Source organism: Nipponia nippon, unplaced genomic scaffold, assembly GCF_047370975.1.
Source record: "Nipponia nippon isolate SJK-2023a ecotype South Korea unplaced genomic scaffold, ASM4737097v1 scaffold_1, whole genome shotgun sequence".
Taxonomy (NCBI): Eukaryota; Metazoa; Chordata; class Aves; order Pelecaniformes; family Threskiornithidae; genus Nipponia; species Nipponia nippon.
In genome coordinates, this window is record NW_028262290.1 from 35,061,133 (window position 1) to 35,083,230 (window position 22,098).

General features: G+C 35.9%; 1 protein-coding gene across 2 annotated transcripts in view; it reads left to right on the forward strand.

Annotated features, from left to right (window-relative positions):
* The window catches only part of UBE2W (ubiquitin conjugating enzyme E2 W), a 40,475-nt gene extending 18,631 nt beyond the window's left edge, over positions 1–21,844 (forward strand). The window contains exons 2-6 of one of the 2 annotated variants that reach the window (XR_015703411.1): positions 370–461; positions 3,048–3,150; positions 5,661–5,816; positions 6,935–7,029; positions 11,484–11,525. Coding sequence is in view for 1 of the 2 variants with exons in the window: in XM_087751459.1 (XP_087607585.1) it covers positions 370–461; positions 3,048–3,150; positions 5,661–5,816; positions 6,954–7,029; positions 11,484–11,497 (441 nt within the window). In the remaining variant the exon portion in view is untranslated. Of the gene's footprint in view, positions 1–369; positions 462–3,047; positions 3,151–5,660; positions 5,817–6,934; positions 7,030–11,483 lie in introns of both variants that reach the window. The other variant, XM_087751459.1, reaches the window with a different exon arrangement.
* Positions 21,845–22,098: the final 254 nt, after the last annotated feature.

Genomic DNA, 22,098 nt, shown 5'->3' on the forward strand with positions numbered 1-22,098 from the left:
TTGTAAATCTGATGCTATCAGGGGAATATGAAATGTTCACTGCTAGGTGTAGAGCTCCGATCGACATCTTTGTAATGTGACAAAATCCTGGATACCTCTGTGTATTTTGTAACGCAACAGTTCTTCAGTTAGCAGTGTTGCAAATGTAGGTGCTGTTGCCTTTTATCAAAAATGTAGGTTTAAGGCCTGTGACTTCTCAGTTTAATTTCTAGGAGAGGAGTCTTCCCTTTCTCACCTTTCAGTTTCACTTCATATTTAAATTTTCAAATAGAACTCCTTTTACCTCTCAATAATTGATGAAATGTAATTTAGCGTGTGTGTTTATTGTTGAACTTAATATTTCAAATATTCTCTACAATTTCTTTATAGAAACGATTACAAAAAGAACTATTGGCACTGCAAAATGATCCACCTCCAGGAATGACTCTAAATGAAAAGAGTGTACAAAATTCAATTACTCAGTAAGTATATATTCTGTTTTATTTTTGCTATCAAGCTGAAAAATGTAAGTAATGAAAAGTCCTCTGAATGCCACTTCCACCACTTATTCCGAGTAACATTCTGAATTTTTGTTTTCAGTCTAGGAAATGAAACATTGTTCTCCTTAATGAGTGTATTGCAGTAACGTGCTGGACGCTCTCAGGAGCTGGATAGTGAATTCATTAAATTTTTATTGGGCATTTTAATGTCTAACAAAATGTCAATTGGTAAAAGCTTCTGCATATTTTAGAATAAAATAATTTAACAATCTCTCATAGCTACTAGCCTCTAAAACCCCTGTAAATTTATTGAAATAATGGAGTAGCTGGTTTAGAGTTTCTGCATTATTTGTGTTGAGTGTATTTTGTAGCTGTTAATTTCCATTACCTCCTTTCTCTAAAGCAAGTGGAGGAAGCTTCTTAAAGAGCAAAGTTATCTAAATACATTCTTTGCACTTTCGTCCCTGCTGTAGTTTTTTCTGTGATTAGCATAACGGAAAGAGAAAAGTGGTTAAATATTCTGTGTTCTGTCCATTGAAATTGGTCAGGTGTTGTTCTTGGTATTTAAACTATTTTTTTTAATTGACTGAAATTCAAAAGATTTAGACTGTGTTGACATTTCTTTTAGATAATTTTCTTAGTTTAATTTTAGAGAAATGTTAAAAAAATCTTAGCAGATGTAAACATTTATAAGTATGAATCTCAAGCTATATGTTCTGGACTATATTATTGATTGATTGCTCAATTTAAAAACATAACATACAGCTGACTTCTGACATTGCTTCATATCTGCAGTTTTGGTGGTGGTGCTCAGACCATGTTATATGAGGCTTTTCTAAGCCTTTTATATGCTGAGTTCAACACTGCTATTGCTTTTTAAATGATGCTGTTTTTTGTGATAATTCATACAGATGAATATGACTAAAACAGATTGAAATGGCACTTTCCAGAATTTGGTACAAATAATAATAAACTGCTGTACAACTGCTGAATTACAGCTTGTGTTTCTTTCTTTACTTTGGGTTTTCTTTGGGAAGCAAAATACTTAAATTTTCTGAAAAAAGGACTCAAATTAATATTGCAAGTGTTTTTTATTCATTTAAAAAAAAACCCAGCTATTAAGTGAATGTTTCCAGCAGATGAAGAGATGGAAAAGGAAAAAAAAATCTGTTGGTTTTTCTTTCTGTTTGTTGATTTCCATTTTTCTTAGGATATCTCTGTTCCCAGAGTACTACCTTATTATTTTTTTCTGCAATGTACAATTTTTATACTTTTCAATACCTTACAAATAAAAACTTCCTGTTTACTGTCATGCTAGATTCTGGAGTTGTCACTGTTTAAGAAGCTTTCTCACAAGTAACGTCGTATTTTTTTCTCTTTGAGGGTTTTTGATGCAAAATAGCATGTTCTGAGTTCATTAATCAAGTTAGAGTTTGAACTGGTGCAGTAAAGATTTGTGTAGCAATAAACCTAAGAAGAGATAAGTGGTCTGGAGTGCAGATAGATTAAATGAAGGAGTCTTCACAAAATTAAAATATGGAATGCTAGTACAGCCATCATCATGCTACCGCTGGAGATGCATTCCTCCTGAAGAGTGTGACAGCTAGGAGTTCAGTAGTAAAGCAATTTTTCTCAAAAAAAAAAAAAAAAAAAAAATATAGAGGGGATGATAAAAAAGTCAGCACAGCTTAAATAGGCAGGGAGGGTGTATATGACAGGACGATGGAGAGGTTGGGAACAGGATCATCAGACTACCAGCTGGAGGAGATGTTGACTTTTCTGCACACATTGCTGTTCTGAAAAATCTCAGCTGCCTTGCTTGGCTGTAATGTAAATCTTATCTGAGCGTTTTTGTAGTCTCTTGCTGAATCTTTACCTTACCATATTGCTCAAATGCGTAAAACTCAATCAGGGGTGAAAGACAAAAATGGGGAAGTGATGCTGCAAAGAATGGTGTTAAGTGATCAACAACAGAACTCCAAAATGACAGAAGTTAGATAGCAGAGTGTTCCTGTATGTGTTAAACAATATGCAAAGCATCTATTTTTGACTGGATTAAAAAAACCCCAACAACCCAACCCAAAACCAACAACAACAAAAAACCTACACCCAACACCCCCTACCCCCCCCCCCCCGCTCCACCTGTCAGTTACTTCTGTGTTATTATGATGGAAGGAGCAGAAGCAGAGGGAAAAGAAGGTCTTTTTTTTAAAAAGACCTGTTTTTTTAAAAAGACCTGTTTTTTTTTTAAAATATGTCTTTTTTTTCAGCTTTGTTGTCTCACATTAACAGTCATTTTATTGGGAACTGATGGGTCTGTGTTGAGTTCAAGCCATAATTACTTGTATAATTTGCAGCACTATATCGGTACCTGCATGTGAAATACCAGGCTTCTTTCTTTCAAATGTAGGCTTGATGTGTTATTCCCTTTTGTGATAATTATGATACTAACGGAGAGTTCAGAAGATTTGGCTGTGATTGGTAATTGATTTGATTAGTCCTGTGCTCCAGGAGTAAAATTATAATTTGTCAGTCCACAATACTAACAATTTTTTCCCCATTCCTTAGGTGGATTGTAGACATGGAAGGTGCTCCAGGAACGCTATATGAAGGGGAGAAATTTCAGCTTCTATTTAAGTTCAGTAGTCGATATCCTTTTGATTCGCCTCAGGTAACTGCTTTATTACTTCTTGCTTAATGCTACCTTTAGGTTATAGCTGCATGACACATGCTGAATATTAGTATCATCCGCATATCCTAATGTGAAGTTTAGTTACTTTAATTTGTATTAAAGACATTGTGCAGATGCCTTTTCTTTTATAAATGACCCTACAGTGAGGTATAGTGCTGTGACAGTCTACTTGATTTAGTGGGAGATGAAAGAGCAGTATCAACTAGAGGCTTCTTTGAGGTTGATACTCATATCATATGAAAGAGCAACACAGGGTAAAGTAGGAAGGTCCCCTTCACTGCAGTGTAGGAGTAAACAACAAACTGCTTCTTCGTCCCCTCTCTTTTTGCTTCCACATGCTTTTTTTTCTGGTTTGTTTTTAAGCCTCTTGCATCTTCTCTGCTGCCATTGTTAATACAGCTGGGGAGATACTGCGCTTGTGATCGGGATTCTCATAGATACGTGATATCTTTGAGAGGCTTGCAAATCCAGTTGTTATAATTGAGGTGTGAGATACTGTATTGCTTTCACAGCAAGGTAAAGAACTGAAGGGGCAGCAATACTACTAGGCTGCAGAATGAGCTCTGTACATCCATCCCTCCGTTACTTGAGGGGAATGTTAAAAACTATTACCTCTGCTCTTCTGAAAAAGGAAGAAGAAAAGCAAGAGTGCCTTACTTCTTGTCCTATTTGTTTCAGCTCAAAGTTCCAAGAGTCATATCTGACACTTTTCTCATTGGTGTTGAAACTGAAGCACAGAGCTGAGAGAGGCACTTAAACCATAAACATTACATATGTTTAGGTACCATGATAAAAATTGGAATGCTGACTTTTCAGTCTTAGGTTTTAAGGAACAAACTGGCCACCTGTACTTCTGCACCCCATCAGGTTTGCAGTGAACTACTCATAGGTGACCCACAGGAGAGTAGCCACTTTCATTTGGTTCCAAGTGGGTACTGCTCATACTCATTACCCAACCTGTGTGTGTGGCTCTGTGCAATTTATTGTAAACGAGCAAATTAGATGCATAAACGTACACTGATTTTTAGCACAGAAAACAATTAAGATTTTAAGTACTGGATACTTGATTGTTGTAGATGGCTAGAATTTCTGTTATAAAAATGCTGTTGTGCAGTAAGTTCATTCTGTATTACAAACCTCTGGGTCATAATTCTCTCTCCTGTAAATCTACTTATTGGGAATTGACAGTTAACACTTCTGCTGCTTAATCACTTGGTTGTTTTCTGCCTTTAAATGTATGTTGTCTGTCACAGTGTGCATGCTTCTACTTACCTAGTATGCCTAGTTCTGGTTTTCCTATAAAAGGAAGACATTAGTTAGAAGTGAAATACATTACTGGGTTATGAAGGTAAGCTCTTCGATGCTTAAGACATCAGTTTAAAGACCTCTGAAAGATCATTCTCCATCCAGTTTTTCTGCTGCCTTAGAAACCTATTTGGCAGATAGGTTAAGCTCTCTAATTTCAGTTTCCTATATGATGAAGATGTTGCTTTTTTCTTGGTAGTCAGTGATGAGGTGGGTGTGTTGTGTACATGTACGCATATTTCTACACATGTATCTTTATAACTTGGAAACACTTAAGAGGCTTCTGGGTATTATGGTTATGAGTGGTAGAGATTTATTATGTCATTGCATAAAAGATGGCAGTGCTTATGTTGGATAAGGAGCTCAGGAGGATAATGCTGCTACAAATGTTTCACTTTTACTCCATTTCCATTGGTCCTGAGCCAACTGTGTATTTGACAAAAACTTGATGTAAGAGCAATAGTTGTCAAAATTGCTTTTCCAACCTTTTTTTGACTGTAATATTATCTTTTAATAGAGAGGAGTTAAGGTTCTAAATGCTGTTCTTCCATATTCGTCTATGTCAAATAAAAACATATTCCATCTGACATAATAATATAAAAATATTTCCTATATGGTAACATACTTTCGTTGTACAAGTCCTTTATAGTTAATAGGATTGATGCATTTTACGCTTTATTCTGGAACCTGGATGAGTTGTCCAGAACTTAATTTCTGTTGTGTCCAAGGTTATAGAAATACTCATTTGTGAATCTTGTTGTGTTTCCTGGTGTATAATGTTGTGGCTTATGAAATCCTTAAAATCCAGTGTTTTGGCTAAGCAACTGTGTTCCTTAGGACATAAAAGACTGAGGCTGCAAGATACAGAAAGTTTAGTTTGATGTCTTTACACTGTTACCTTTGCATTTTTCTATGCTGTATAGCTATTCATAGAAAAAACCCTACGTTTAACCATTTATTTAACTTCATCTTCACTAGCTATTTAGGCTTCCATTGTTTTATTTTACATTTCAATTAATTGCTTCCAAAAATGAATGAACCTAACATAGTAAAGTGTAATATTTAGTGTAAGTGAACATGGCAGAACCACTTCTTAAATAAGATATTATTGTTTTCCCAAAAGCAATACAGTCTTATTTAAAATGTGGACAATAAATTACAGTTATGTTTGTTCTTTTTTTTAGGTCATGTTTACTGGAGACAATATTCCTGTTCATCCTCATGTTTATAGCAATGGTCATATCTGTTTATCCATTCTAACGGAAGACTGGTCTCCAGCGCTGTCAGTGCAATCTGTCTGTCTTAGCATTATTAGCATGCTTTCCAGCTGCAAAGAAAAGGTATGGGGTTTTTTAGCACTGTTGGAGTAGAATAAGAAGAAGTTAATAGTTTTCTATTTTGCAAAGTGAGATTTTCATTTCTCAAATTCTAAACTCGGCAAAACCACTATATCTACATTTCTACTACTGAAAAAGTACTAAGCTAGAACTGCACAATAAACAGTGCAGTAAGTACTTTGTAACTGTTTTGGTAACCTGCTAATATATCATTACTGGAAAAGAGGAGTGGATGGAACCCTTCTAGTTGTACTAATTGTGAAGTTCAGTCATGTTTTAGGACAACTCTTTGTAAATTGATTCTGTCTCTAAAGGCAGTGAAAAATGACTATTGTAATGTCTTTAGTGCAGGTGTTTGTAAGGCTTTGCAGCTGTACTATTTATATGATCTTGATCATTTTCATTTGAGGAAAGTCAATGGTGCTAAGCTGCTTTTTCGGTCATAGATGACTGGCACTGATAACTTGGATCTTTTTTGTAAAGAGACTACCCTTGTAGTCTTGACCATTTCTTTTGCAGTGGAATATCTGTGGAAGTTAGATGTGGTCAGAGCTTGTATAGCTGTGCTATCCAAACATGCCTATTTATGTCACATCCTAGTCAGTCCTAGTCATCTGTATGTGAAAGACACCCCCAAAATGGCTTTGTATTGTATCCTATGACTTTGATTTTGCATAATGATGACGCTTAAGAAGAAAGTTGAAGAATATGAAGTATTGATCAGATATGGATGTTTGTTTAAGTTCATTTTTTCACCCACTTCAAGCTGAGACTTACAGATGTGAATTGGGTCTAATAAAATCAGAATTAGATTCCAAACTGCAAAGGAATTTCATTTGGTTGCTGTTTTTGAACAAGAGCTGTTCCTTTCTCGTGGGTTGTTTTCTTTCTTTTTATTTATTTCTCCCCCTATCTATCTCCAAATCACTTGGTATTTTTCATTAGTGTTTTGTTTGTAGTATCTCCAGTAAGAACTGTTACCTGGATCCTTAAGAGATTTTTCTTGACAAAGATCTAGCCCTGCCTGTTACCTCATTTTCACTGCATTCATGTGGTAGCCTTTCATAAGCTTATTAAATAGCTCATGTATTACAATATGAGGATTGTTTGATTATTTGTAGGTCTTTTCTTTTGTTGCAGAGGCGACCTCCAGATAACTCATTTTATGTAAGAACGTGTAACAAGAATCCAAAGAAAACAAAATGGTGGTATCACGGTAAGTATTGAACTAAGACGAGGAATTTTGAAGTTTTTTTTCAGGTTGAAGGCAATTAAAAAGTAGGAAAGTAGGATAAATGCATTCAAAGCCTTTAACTCTTTATTTAAATTTTAAAAAGTTATTAAAATCCTGTTTCTGAGATGCTCTGCTGTGATTTTTTTATATCACATTTTAATAATCCCTGATGGAAATTTAAACAGCACAGATTTATATGTTGTAAATTATAGGATTGAATTTGAATGAAAGTTCTTGTAAATCATATTAGTCCATGACAAGTCTTAAGTTTGGGGTTGGGTAAGGTCCGTAATGAAATTACGTTTAGCTTGAAACCCGGGGGTTTTTGTTGGTGGTGGTAATGCTTTAAGAGCTTTTATGGTGATTAAAAGATGCCTATATATTTGTGAACAGCTACGTGTTTTAATAGATTTCCACTGTTAATCAGAATTTCCAATGTGGGACAGTTGGCTGACTTAAAGGCTCTTAAGAACTAATAGTCAATAATATAGTAATAAGATTCTACATGATAAAAAATTCCGTCCTAAAATTGCTACATATAGTACTACAGTGTCTGCAGTGATAGTGTTGTGTTGTTTTGGGTTTTTTTTGTTTGTTTTTGTTTTTTTTTTAATTTTCTTTCCATGTCCTCTCTATCTGACTTTTTACTGTGTGGTTTCTTTCTTCTGCCTCAACATTTGTCATCCTCTTCCCAGAGCTGGGGTTGGCTGTATGTGCTTTTCTTATCCACTCCATTGGTGAGGGAAGAAAGAAGGAGGGGGGTAGAGACGAGCTATGCTTTCCTTCTCTCCTCTCTTGTTGGCCAATACTTTCTTTGCTTTCCCTAGGAAAATACTGTAGAAATGGTGGTTATCAGAAGCCCATGTATTTTGGGAAGGGATGTGTTAGAGCAGGTAGTACAGTATGCTGGGGTGGTGCAGGAGGAGTTGATCCCATCACTAGGTTTCACTGAAGGCTCCATCGTAAGACATCATCTGTTTTTCACTGCCTCCCCACCCCAGGACATGTTCTGTGTTCTGTTCTGTAGGTGAAATGAGACCAGGTATTTTGAGACAGTGGGAGTTAATGACTGGAGAGGCAAATGCCAAAGCCTTCACCCCTAGATTCTTAAAAGCCCATGGATGCCTTTAACAATAAAAACTTGAGTTTCATAATACTTGCAGAGACCCATGGGTCTTTGATATATGGTAATGTAACAGAATGAAACTCTGTTTCTCATAATACTCTAATAGTATCTCTAAACCAAGATGACTTCAATTACAGTAAGAGGAGTGCTGTATGTCATGGGATTAAGAGGTATTTAAGAAACTCAGGACTGTTTATCATGTGGTTTTACATTATGTTGTTTTTAAAATTGACTCCAAGAACAATAATCCTGTTGCCCACAAGGCTGAGTTTTTCATCTTCACCAGATTATTCAGTAGTCACTTTCTCTTCCCTTTCTGTTTTCATACTCTTGTAATGTGTTTGATGCTTCCCCATTTCTAGTTTTGCTTTCTCTTTATTGGCAATTTTTAGGGAGTTTTTATTAAGTATTTGTATTTTCACTTGATAGTTATTTTTAAAGAGAAAGAAGTAAAGTTTCATTTATTGGCTTTATCTTGTGATTAAAATATGTTCTGTCTACTTTGAATTTGTACTAGAGTCTCGTTTTGATTCAGGATTGAAGTCTGTCAAGGAGAACAGTCTGCAGATATTACTTTGATTTCTTATTCATAAAATTCAATTTGAGTTACGCAAAACACCAAATGAGGATGAAAAGAAATGTGGGTTACCTGACTCTGAAAGTTGCTATATAATTGTGGCTCAAAACCATCAAGCTGCTTATAGTCCACTGAACAAGTCATTTAATTACTTCAAAGTAACTACACAATGGCTGTTTTCTGAAAGTCAGAAAACCTTACCCTCCCCAAATTCAGAGCAACCTAAAAACAAACCTGAGGCAAGAGAAAGCAAGTCGGTTCATGTAAATAACTCATTCTGGTTTGCTTCATTATATTTTAATTTGGTTTTTAACTTCCTTTCTAAGTACTAATTACGAAGGAGGTCATGATTAAAAGTTCATTGACCCCCATCATGACCCCCCCCCCCCATTAAATTCTTACATTAAAATATAAAAACATGCCCGATGTCCATTGGACAAAAAATTTCTTAAATGCTTAGAGGGTTTTTCCTTCAAGTTTTGCATGTCACTTGCTCCTTCTCTCAATTACAAGTAATTTTGTTTCTCTTCTTTGGACATATAACAAGACTGGCAAGGCATGATCTATAAATTTTCAGTGTTTTCTTAATGGGTTTGAAGAAATGGTGGATTACACTAAAATGGGAAGCGTAGCTTGCCTGCTAATTTTAACCACCTCTCTTTGGAAAAGACCTGTCTTCAACCTTATGTACACCTGAAAAGATTTACAAGCCCTTGGAAGAAAAGGTGATTCTGTCATCTTCATTTTCCGCTCCTGCTTCAGCTAAAGTGTTACGTGTCTAATCTTGTGGATGAACCACTTTGGGCTGGGTAGATGAGGGGAGAAAAAATAATCCCAACCAAGAAAGAAAACCAGCTGTCCAAGGGTAACCACTGGGTGAAATAAATGCCAGTGCTAATACAAGAACATGTGGAAGAAGATGCAGAGTGGTTCTGCCCCTTCTGTTGTCAGCTAGCCGTTGGACTGGCTTAGCTTTAATGTGAAATTGAATCCCTGTGTTTTGAGGAGAAGGGAGGGAGACTGTCATCACTTCAAACATAGGCCTTTGAAGGAAATTTTTTTTCCAGTAGGTGCCTGGAATTTATTTAGCTGGGAGCAAGTAGTGCGTGATTAGGAGTTGATGTAAAGCAAGCCAATATGGACACAGAGGGGTAAAGCGGCACTTTGAGATATATTCTGACATGTGTGTCTCTGTGCATTTAGTTTATTACAGTTTTTAATCTCTCATTTCATCCCTGCCCCAACCAAGCAACTTAGTCCATAAACAGAGTTATGGAGCCTTGTTTGCTACAGACTGATGTCCTCGCAAGCCCTGTTTCACAACTCCTGATCTTTGATAACTAAAAATATTTCTAGATTGTCTGCCCTACCCAATGCCTGCTTCAACTGTACATTGAATTTCATGCTGAATTTCAATCTGAGGGTTGATCATACTGTGTTAAAGACAGGAGGATCTTCCAGATACAGTTTTCCTGGGCATCCAGGCTGAAATGGGTTTCATAAAGCTGTTGCCTGGTTTTGGTGTTGTCAGGAGGTAGATTTTTGTGAAAAAAGAGGGCAATGGTGTTTGTTTTCAACCAGCACCTTCTTACTGCTTTTGTTTTTTGTTGTGTTTTGTTTTGTGGTGTTTTTTGTTTTTTTTTTAATTACAAAGTGTTTTCTCTGGTGTTTGGCCTAAACTTTTAGTATACAGTTTAAATACCCCTTATATCTCTCTTGCATCCTTGTCCAGTCTTTTTTACATGTACCATTTTTTGTTCTTTACCCCCCACGAAAACTAAGAGTTTTTTTTACATCTAATAGCATTGATGACATAATGTTTTCCAGTGAGAATGTAGAATTGTTCATTGCTACTTTGTACATACTAAATCTGTAAACAGTGGAAATACTGTTTATGAGGCTACCTTTTCTAGGTGTACAAGGTTACAAGTAAGTGCACTAAAAATAACGAGCCAGTAAGTTTGCTTTCTGTTAACAAGCTTAATATTTACTGTTACCAGATGCAAATACACTACAGGTCGATGTGTGGAAGAGAAAGTTTAAAAGGGAGAGCTTTCACAGACAAATATTTACTTTAATATTGAGCATAATACAGAAAAGACTGGCATAGAACACTTTTTTGTAGTATGTTCTGTCCAGTTACGGTATATAACGTTTAGTGAAAATAAGTTATTTTAATGTTTAAGATTTTTAGGATTACAGTTGTAGCCTATGACTTTTGCATAATTCTGTTATCTATAGTTCGTGTTGATTCTTGAGAAATAAATGAATATATATATGTATGTATAAAGGGTTGAGAATGCCCATCAAGAGAAGCCCATTCTGCCAGCTCTTATTGCTATGTATTCCTTACAAAAGGGTTTCTTAATGCGATAACTGATGTGGACCTGATGGAATTTTAGGGGGGCAAAGTGTGAAGCATATTTGGTTTTTCATTTTCCTAATGAGTGGCTTTCTAAATATCAAATGTGGAAATTACTGTCCTTTTAATGGAATATTTGCTAATAGTAATATGCTGGGGAGGTGTATGTGTATTTTGGAAGTTTTATGTTTGATATTCTCTTCTTTTTTTTCCTGAGTCGTTATTGAACAAAACAGCAGAATTACTCAATCGGTGTAGTTCCACTGCATGCTACTGTCTATGCTAGGAATTGTTTCTGCGTACAGCACCTTGCTAATTTGGACTTAGAATGTTTATATGTTTTCCATAAATACTCTTCTTTTATTTTAAAGATGACACATGTTGATGCCACCATTTTGTGATCCTCGTAGCAGAAGATAGTCCTACTGAGAAAATGAGCACTTTGATCATTCAGTCTTTGAACTTTAACCTTTGACTGGAAGTGACCTATAGGCAATGAAGACTACTTCCTTTGACTGCATTTTTACTAGTGTGCATTCTGGGCGCATGTTGATCGCTGGTTCAGTCCATGCAACTGACATGCTTTTATTAGTCATACAGTATTAATGCAGGTGTCCAGAAATGTCAGAATAATTCCATTATTTTTATTTTAAGCTTTTGGAAGAATTCCAGGTCTTCATATATTGTGCAATAACACTGAGCTCCTTGGCGGTTTTGGTGCATCCATTGCCGGCAATGGACATTGTACCAGGGAAGGGTTTTGCTCCTGCCACAAAAAAGATTGATGCATGACAGAGCTTACGAAAGTTTCGGATATATTTGGATTATAAGCAAGGGATCGACCATTACCTTAAAAGCCACCCCATTCTTTTATATTTGGATTCTATGCACTGTGATCACAAAACTAGCAGCATGAGTTAACATGCTTAGCTGAAGGACTGTAATAAGATCATTGCATATTTATTAAATTGTTTATCTGCTGTCAAATTGTTTTGACATGGAAGGTTTTTCAAGTGACATTGGCAGAGAGGTACAATGTTATCCCTATGGTGAAATAAAACTACTTTTTGTATATAGTTATTCATATCTCTGAAGCAAAGGTATGAGTAATTTAGGGTATGAGTGATTTAATCAAGAATTTATTTTGGAGATAGGAGAGGATGGCAGTGATATAACTGAACTTGCTGCAGTCCGTAATTGGGCTTGTAATTTCTACTTTAGAGCTTTTTCCAAATAGATTGCACACTGTTATTTCCTGCTAGCCATCAGCATGAGCCCTACTGCCTACACCAATATTTCATTTATTTATGTGTTTGAAAGCAATCCATATAACATTTTTTGTTTGCATTCACTGTTTCTTTTGTTGTTGTATGTCATGTTTGAATGTTACAAAACAATATTTTGATTGAAAAGCTTTGTCAGAAGATATTTTCATGTAAATTATTTCTTTATCTTGTAAGCATCATCTTGTCTTTTAATCCTGTACTATAAAAAGAAAAAAAATACATTTTTGACAGAGGCTTAATGTTTTGACAAAAAAGTGTGGACCTTCTTATTTAAGTTTAGACTAAAGTATATTTTCTTAACTTGCTTGTCCCACGCAGCCATACCAATTTTTTTCCAGGCTTTTACTTCACCAAAAAAGGGGAAAAAGCCTAAAATCAGATTGACATTTTTCTATGGAGCAACATTTATTGAAATAATAGATAGTTGTTCTCACCACTCTGTAATATTTTGATACTGCAATTAGGTTGTCTTTTTAGGAAGCACTTTTATAAACTTAATACCTTTACACATATGCAAAATTTCTATAACTTTTTTTTACTGTTGCCTTATTGTTGCACTCAAAAAAAAAAAAAATCCAGTGATTAATGCATGAATGTCTAAATCAGGTAACCACTTGATTTAAAAACAAACAAACAAACAAAAGAAAAAAAAAACCCCAAACCCCAACCCAGGATGAATAACTAAAACAACAAACGGAAAATTGGCTGAAAATACTGAATTTTTTTTTTTTTTTTCCCTACTGCTGTATGATAACTGACAAGTTTTATAGCCTTGTACATACTTCTCTGTTACCTAATGTTTAAAACATTTTTAAAAAGTATAGATGCTTAACTCAGGGTGGCTAGAGTTCAGATGGATTTGCTTCAGAGAAGTGTTTTGTACAGCAGCTGAATTAGGATATTGCCAGTGAAGTGAGGCTACAATATACTTCAGGAACTGCTATTTTTTCTACTGTATTGAAAATATCTCTTGGCCTTTAAAACTCAATGGTAAAATCTAGCTTTGGATATAAATTTGATGTGTGTATATATTTTCACAATGAGCCTTTAAAACGTAGAATTCAATTTCTTTTAAGAGCCAAAAATAATCATTTAAAGCAAATGAAATAGTTCTGTTCCTAACTTTTTGTTTAGCGAAATTTTATTGTTGTGAGTTGATCAAACTGGTTATTTTTTGAAATGGTTCATATGAAAGAGCAGTAATCTGATATTTAATCTGTATATTCATGTTAACTGCTCTATTGATTGAAAGCATTGACGCATCTTTGAGAAATTCATGTATGAATGGTTCACATAATGGATCCTATCAAATAGTCCACCGGAAAGAGACCTTATTGTGACACAAGGTAATGTCTCTGAAGAAATGGTTCGAGTGCATCTTCTCAGATTCATGTATCTTTTCATATGGTGGCTTGCCATACTACAATACATGGTTTCAGAGAAGCTTTATGACATACTGTGTGTATTTTGTTGAAGATGTGCATTGTAGTACAAAGCATTATGTGTTTTTATTGACCTGTGCTATCACATGGACTACAATGAAGTTAAATAACCAAATTTATGCTGCTCTTTAATACCCCCCCCTATAATATACTTAGATCAAAAAGGTGCAAGGTAGATTAGAAGAGAATGTACCTCAGGTCTTTTAGTTTACAGTAGAAATGCCTCCATTGGTTCTTTTGTAGATCTGTGGGTAAGATCACCTATATACAGAGGGCCAAGACAAAGTCTATATACCACTCAAGCCCTCAAAATAATGCAACTATTCTGATAATGCTATGATGTCCTGAAATAGGGCTTGAATTAGATGAAGGTGGTGCCATCCTTCCCATAGGGTGAGCCTGTGTATGTAACTTTCACTTGGAATTTCTCACATGAAATGGTTACGGAATTGGCTTGAAACGATCTTGCTTTTATTTTGTGTCAATGTTCATGTTGTTAAACACTTTGTTTTGTGTTTAGTGTCTTTATACTACAACACAATAAATTCTTGTTTTAAAATAGATTACTACCCTTGAATGGAAATAACGTGTGGACCTTTTCATGGTGGAGTGCAGAAGCACTGTTCCTTGCAGTTAGCTACTCTTGAGACAAAGCTGTCAGGAATTCCAAAATGCTGTGATGGATATCAAGAGAGGAATTTGGATAATATTGAGGTGTTTCCTCTTTTCTCCAGAGGGTATCTGTTGTAACAGTTGAAGGAAATAGTTTCTTTAAAAAAAAAAAAAAATCACTAAGATGTAGTGCTTTCATTTCTCATAGATGATCAAATAGTTCCTTATCGTCGTTCTTTGCTGTTTGACAAACACTTCAAATATTGAATGAGGAGTTTCAGGTCCAGGATTTTTGTTTGCTTGCGGTTGTGGGACGAGAGTTTCTGTTACTTTGTTAGCATATGTCAGGACTGTTAAATGAAACTTCTGATGCCTCATATCAGTAATTGCTTTCACTTTGTACAATTTTTTATTCAAGAGATGATGGCTTCTGTTTTGGGAAAATGTCAGGCACTTTCTTGATACCTAAAAAAAAAAATATTTTTGTGAAAAATTAAGTTTTTTAATTAATATATCATATGTTATGAATACTGTTCTGGATGTTTGATTTTTAGTTATTACTTTATTTGAAAGTCTGACAAAATATAGTTCACATCTAAGGTACAGTCTAAGGAGACCATAAAATTCCAATGTCAATAATTAAATTTTAAAGAACAGATTACAGAAATGTCTTTCAGGAAAGGTTTTAAATATAAATGATAATAAGACTTTCCAGTCCTGTTCTCGGTGCTTTTTTTGTATATGTAAATATTTATTAAAATGAATGATGTTTTAAAAATGGAGGTGGAAAAAACCACCTGTGGCACTCATGTTTCTTAGATGTTGTCCTGTTGATATTAAAAGTGTTGTGGTAGTGCAGCAGTATAATTTTAAGCTTTGTTGGGGGGAGGCTGATGTAGTTTTTCTCTCCTCTGGTAGAGCAATTCAGCTTGCACACTCACAAGTCCTGATCATTCTAAAAAAAGAGGTTTGAGCGAACTCGCTTTTAAAACCAGTTACTTCTAATCTAAATCACTCAGTCCAGTTTGGATTTGCTCTCATAAACAGTGGTACCTGAACAGTTGAGTGTTGAACTGGATAAGGGGAATTAAGCTGCGTTAGTGATATTCCATCTTCAGCTGCAGCTACACAGCAGGGTGGGAAGAGAGACTTGGGATTTGCTTTGTGCAGATACTTGTTGGCCTAATGTGGAAACAATAGGAACACAAAAGTCCTCGAAAGGACTTCTACGAACTTTCCAAACCATCAGGCTTTAAAATACCTTAATAACATTGGAAGAGTAGAAATATCATGAGCCTTCTTTTACTGTATTAAAATATAATTCAGAAATAATTTTTATTTCATTTTACTGATAATAGCAATACAGGATGTTCTGCTCACTTGCCGTATTTTTTTTCCTCCAGACCCTAAGTACTTTTTGAAGTAGTGTTTGAGGGGTTTTGAGCAGTTGATTCAACTTAAGAAATACTCTGTGGAGCTACTTAAAGTGAAGGTTTTTTTAAATTACAAAGCAAGAGCATTTTCACGAACTTTGTGGTTCCAAAGTAATTGCTGTCTTGAAGTGGCTTCCTTAGAAACCTGTGTGAGTTTCATTCAGATAATTATTTTGTATTTAAAAAACAAAAGCTAAATGCAAAATCAATTGATCATGCAGTGTATGATATCAGTGTAGACATCAGATTTATAAGCCTCTGTCCACAGTCTTTTTAGTATAATACTCCATAGGAGTTCTTAAGGTGTGTGTCAGTGATAGTAGATTAGATCGTATTTAACCCCCTTCAGTTTATGTACATGCTATCTGCAAGTGTAATTTCGTTTTTTGAAGTGTCATTTTCCTTTTGACTTCTGCTTGTGAAAGAGCTGCTTACAAGAGACTCTACTTTTCTGGAACAGGAATTTGATGAAGAACTGAAAACCATAATGAAAGAACTTCAAAGAAAGATGTTGCAATCTGGAATCCTGCAACACTGACCACAGTTGCTTCCTTCATGCTGGTCTGTCTTTTGGTATTTAAAATCTCCGTTTTATAACGGAGACCTTAAAACTTCTGCCTTGTCTTCAGCAGGTGGGAACCTATTCTCTTGGAGCCCCTCGGAGTGCTTTCTGCCAAGTAGGTCAGGGTTAAATCTTTCCAGATGAACATTCAGGGCCCTTTGTCTTCCCAGGACTACAGTACTATCTGGATGGTGCTAATGCAGTTCTCCAGGGCATTTTATCCTTAGAGAAAAAGTCAAGCCGGGTTCCTGCTATTCAGTGTCTTCTCTTAGTTTACTGCCACTGAAAAGGAGGAATTTGTATGCCTCCTCCTTCTGTTCCAGCCTCATGATTCATATTGGTACCTTGCATCTAGCTTTATTGTCTGAGTGTGCACTGAGATGATTCAGCGTGTTAAACCAGGAGGAAACTGACTTGAGAAGAAAAAGTGAAAATCTTTCTTCTCAATTAGGAAATTGAATCAGCTTGCTGCATAATCAAGAGTTTCAGAGCTAGTGCAAGAAATGGAAAAGATTGTGCAGCCGGGGTTTGGGAGGTGATGGCTGAAACCTGATTCATATCTTCAGACTTTTCTGCATAATGTAAAGTACTAGAAACCTTGTTTTATGCAGAAGCTGAGTTACGTCCTATGAGAAGCCTGAGAGCTGGAGATCTGGAGTGCCCATGACAATCTATGGCAGGGGATTCTCCTATCTGTTGTAACTCTCTTTTCTAGTAAAAATTCTGAAGTTGTTCCAAAGCCTTTGAGCGATCTATTACCTCTCCATTTAGATGCCTTGAGTTTCTGTGCCCAGGATTTTTTTCGTTGGCTTTTTGGGTTTTGTTTTTTCAAAATATCAAGGCTGCTAGCACTGCTCTGTGTGGATATTTTTGGTTAAGTTTTTATCAGACCAACATTGTCAAACCTTAATCAAATATAGAGTTACAGATTCAGTGAAGCTGCTCAGAAAATGCCCAGTTATTTTCCAAAAGGAAGGCAATCATGTTACAAATCAAATGTTCTTGAGATTAGATAGAAAGCCAAATGTGGTACAGTCATCTTCTAATACAGAAAACACTTGAGACAGAAGTCTTGGGTACAGATCTCATTAGCCTATTGTATGCTTGAAGAACAGGACTCTTGCACTGTGGTAGGAGGTTTTCAGGACAAAAACCACACTGTTCCTTGTCTCACCCTTTCCTCTGAAGGTCTTGTTCAAAAGATGGTTGAAATCTGATGGTTTTAATCTCAGTTTATTATTTGTTACTGGATCAGTAAAGAGCGTGTGACAGCTGTCATTCTGACTGGTGATTAAGGGTGAATAGCTCTTCACTATCTCTGTCATTCTCTAAACTGTCCATATGTCTACAGAAAACATTGGTAGCTACATTTCACATGCACAAAATAAAGTACACCTTTATTAGGTGTAGACAATTTCTTGAAGTTAGTACTCTGAAAGTAGCAGTATAGGAAGTATACATCACTAAGTAAACAAGTCACAAAGACTGATAAAACACCCAATCTCCAGATGATTTAGAGTCTATTGAGCCTGAAGTCTTGATTTGCATAAGGATTTGAGTTTATGGGGAAAAAAGAAATTGGGGGCATCACCTTGCACCAATGTGTTTTGTATCACACTGAGTTTTGGACTGACTCTTTTTTTCTCTCTCATGTATCTGTGCATTATCATATGCCCCAAGCAGTAATTTCTGTCTTCAGCATCATGCTGGAGTAACAGGTGACTTCACCTTCCTTAAAAAAGTAATAGTCCAGACAACCCTGTGTTGAGAATGATCTTCCAAATGCTGCTGCAAATTGTGTTAACTAACACAATGAGGATGCTATATGGAGATAAGCTATGCTCACAAAGTGGGGTGGCAGGGAGCAATGAGAGGGGGAACAACCAGTTCTTGAAGCTTAAGTTCAATAGATTTCTGAAGATTCTCAGAGAACTGGTGGCTGGTGGTGTGGGGGTTTTTTTTTGTTTGTTTGTTTGTTTAAGAGGACATCAGTAATTGCAGCAAGCTGTAATTCTTATGTTACAAAGCTCTTCAAAAGTGGGAGAGGGCAAGTGCAATGCAACTATGGTCATGATGCAACTGAAGGATCAAAGTCCTGTATGAAAACCAATATCAGAGTTTGTTGGCATATGCTATACTAAGAAAAAGCACTGGTCCAATCAAACTTTCCAACTCGGAGGACAGATAGCCCTTTCCATGAACTGAGGTAATAGGTTTCTTTCTGCCTTTGCAATAATTTTTCCAGAAATCCTAGTAAACTGAGCCAAGTAGACTTCATTCTATGCCTGACGAAAGATTCTGAAGTCTTGCAGGTGAAAAATAGACCTGGTATGGCACTTTGCTATGTGTTTTTGTAATTCTGAAAGTTCCTTCTGTCAGCTTCCTTCCTTTCTTTAGTCTGTAGGAATAGACTAAATCATATCTGGACATTACTCATGTCTTCCTGGTATCTCAGGTAGTACTTGGGAATGCTATGTAGAAAAGCCTGTGATTCTGTTCCATAAAAACTTCTCTGAACAGTTCTTATGCTCATCTAAATATGTCATCTACTTCTATACTTTCCCCATCAGCTACTTTGTAATGCTGGTTTGTTTGTGGGTTTTTTTTAACTCATTTCTGTGCAACACTTGCAAGTGAAGATTATGAAGGCTTACCATTTGGATGTTGATATGAATTGTCATTTCATCCAGAAGGCAAGTTTCCTTACATTAGTGACTGTAGCATGCAACATAGTAAGGCTTAGATCTTCCTGAATGATTTCTGAAATGTAAATCCATCTAAACTTTTTCTCCAGTATTGGATGTACCTGGGTAAGTATGCCGAGTTGTCTGCTGCCAGCCAGCCCAGTCTGGAGCATCCCTGCACCTCACATTCGATGTCTCGGTCTTCTCTTTGGAGTAAACCAAAGATCTAACTGGAAAATTTGTGGTGAACTTTGTGTAAGGAGATTCCATACTGTTTTGTGGTGAGATGGTTTTCTATGTATTTCAAGGCAGCTATTGTGTACCTTGCTTGATTTTGAGTAAAGGGTCCTGTCACTGTTTGTCACTGAGTCTGTCACAAGGTAAAGCATTTATTTAATTCTTTCTTTCTTGTATTTGCAAAGTATTATTGCAGGATTTGGCCTCTGGAAAGGAGTCCTGCTGCATGGTCTGCACCAGAACACTGCTTCTTTCTGTCATAGAGCTCTATTTCTTGGTTTTGGTCTCCACAGTAGTTTTATGTTTAGTTTAATATACTAAAGATGGTTAATAAATCTTGCATAGGCCATGCATTAACCTGGGTTGATTTTAGTGTATATCCATCTTGATATGTATCTTGTATTTTACCTTCCTTGGTACAAGGACCTTATTTATAGCTTTTCATTTAAAAGTGCAGGTTACCATCAACTTATCCATTTTCATTCTTTGTTTTCTTAAAAGTAAAGATAATGCTTTAAAAATAATCTGGAGAAAAGGCAGTGAGAATTTCCTAGCTTGTATCTTGAAGTAGAAACTTACAGGCTGCCTCCCTCCAAATTTGGATTTTATTATCTAGGGTGGTTTTTCTGTTTATTTTTTTTCTTTTGTCAAAAGTATATATAAAATAATAATATATTGAGTTCCATAGTGAACTGTAGGTGTAGTGAGGAACTGATTTGAAAATCTTGGGATGGTTTTCATCTATCTGTAAAGATGCAGTGCCTTGTAGATTGCTTATGTTTTGTCTTAATATGGCTTTGAAGGATCAAAACATTTTCAGACATGGGGATGTTTCGCTAACTTCTGTGAAGGCATGTGGGCACTGCACTTTTTTAAAATTTCAGAGAAATTGAAAAATGTACATATCTGTCATAGATGTTCCCTTTTTGAGCATTTTTAATTGCTGTTCAGTAGTAGATTGGTGCCATTCTCTCATTAAACGAACACTGAACTTCTCAAATTATGTGGGGGTTTGCTTCTCGCTTAAATTGTCAAATTCAGCAACGTTCAGTCATCACAAAACTAATGCTTTTGGTAAATTATTGGATGGGTGGGAAAGGTCTGGCTCAGTTAAGCGCTATACAGCAGCATTTTAGCAGAAACATCCAATTAATGCATTTGTGTCAATTCTCAAAATATTCTAGAACTCCTATAACCCCCAAACTCCTGTTGCCCTGGCACAGCTAGCACATAATTGTAAACTGATGATCTGATGACAATGTAAGGTAAGATTTTTTTTTTTTTAATTATTATTAATGGGAGCTGTTGTGCTGACTGCTCATTTTAAAAAAAATTGTAAAGTTTGAACTGCTGCAAAATTTACTGTCAATTGTATTACTCCTTTATATAGCAATAGAATTTAGTCCAGCTATTTTTGTCAGATTCCATACATGACAATTTGTGCTTCATTACTGCCAGGAATTTATAGTTTTATTAGCAGTCCCCCCGAAACTTCTACTAAGGGTTGGAGGCTTAACTTTGACAGGATTGTCAAATGCTCTGAAGCCAAACAGCTTTAATCAACTTAATCTAACATAAATACGATTCGTGTCTCTTTCAAAATACATTGTTTTACTGATAATTCACTGTTGTCCTGTGGAAAACTTACAAACTTAGTGGCTACAACATACATAATATACAGCAATCTTCTTGCATGGTAAGCTTACCTAGAAATGGCTACTTCCTAGGTTAAACTGAGTGGTTAAATTGCGTTTGGTGTAAGCGTAGATGTGTAGATTCTGTATTTTCAGCTGATGTGATACCTCCTGTTTACTCGGTAATACTTCACATGTTTTGAAGCTGTATGTTGCTGCCATGCCTAAAAGTAGCATGCACCTAGTTCTGAGAGCTGTCACTTAAAAAATTGGGCAAACTGAGTCTGAAGCTAGTGTATGCTGGCAGGAAAGAGTATTAATGGAAGTTGAAGGCATCAGTAATCCTCTAAAAACAAACATCGTCTGAGTGACAGTGCTGCTGGTTGTCCTTGCTTTTAGTGTTTCCATTCATGAGATTCTATGCTTATAAGCACATGCAGGCAATGCTTTAGTGTTGTTCCCATTAACTATGATAAACCCTTTATGTCATTACCGATTCGTGTTTACAATACTAGCAACTTCTGAAGCTTGCTTTTTTTCTGAGCGGGGGAAAAACAGCCTTTTCCTGTATGAAGAGCCTGCATAATGCTGTGTACAGAGAATTTCTGTCTCTTTTCTGCTTACTGTTTGACTCCATGTATGACTAAGATAGTCCTTGTTTCAAGAGAATAATAATTTTAAAACTTAATTTAATATAGGTTTAACTTACTGTATAATTTTATAATCTTGCGCAGTTGCCTTAAGTAATTTGTTTACTTCTACGAAACGGTAGAAATTCAAGTCCTTTTCAACTTGTTGCAGAGTGTTTCCACTGTCCTGCAATAAAAGGAGTATTTTAGGAGGGTTAGGCTTCGTTTGTCTTAATTGTCCTGGTGTGGTATGGAATATAAGATTGTCAGTGAAGTACACAACACATTTTGTAGCAGTGTAATTTACGTAGACAGGTAGAAAAGCAAACGAGCTATGCAGAACAGAAAGCACCTTTCTCCTGGTTCAATTCTCTCCAGGCTAGTTGTGCCCTTTTATATCTACTTAACTATATCAGGTAAATTTAATGCCAGTACAAGAATTGTGTTTGGCGATGAGTGAAATATTT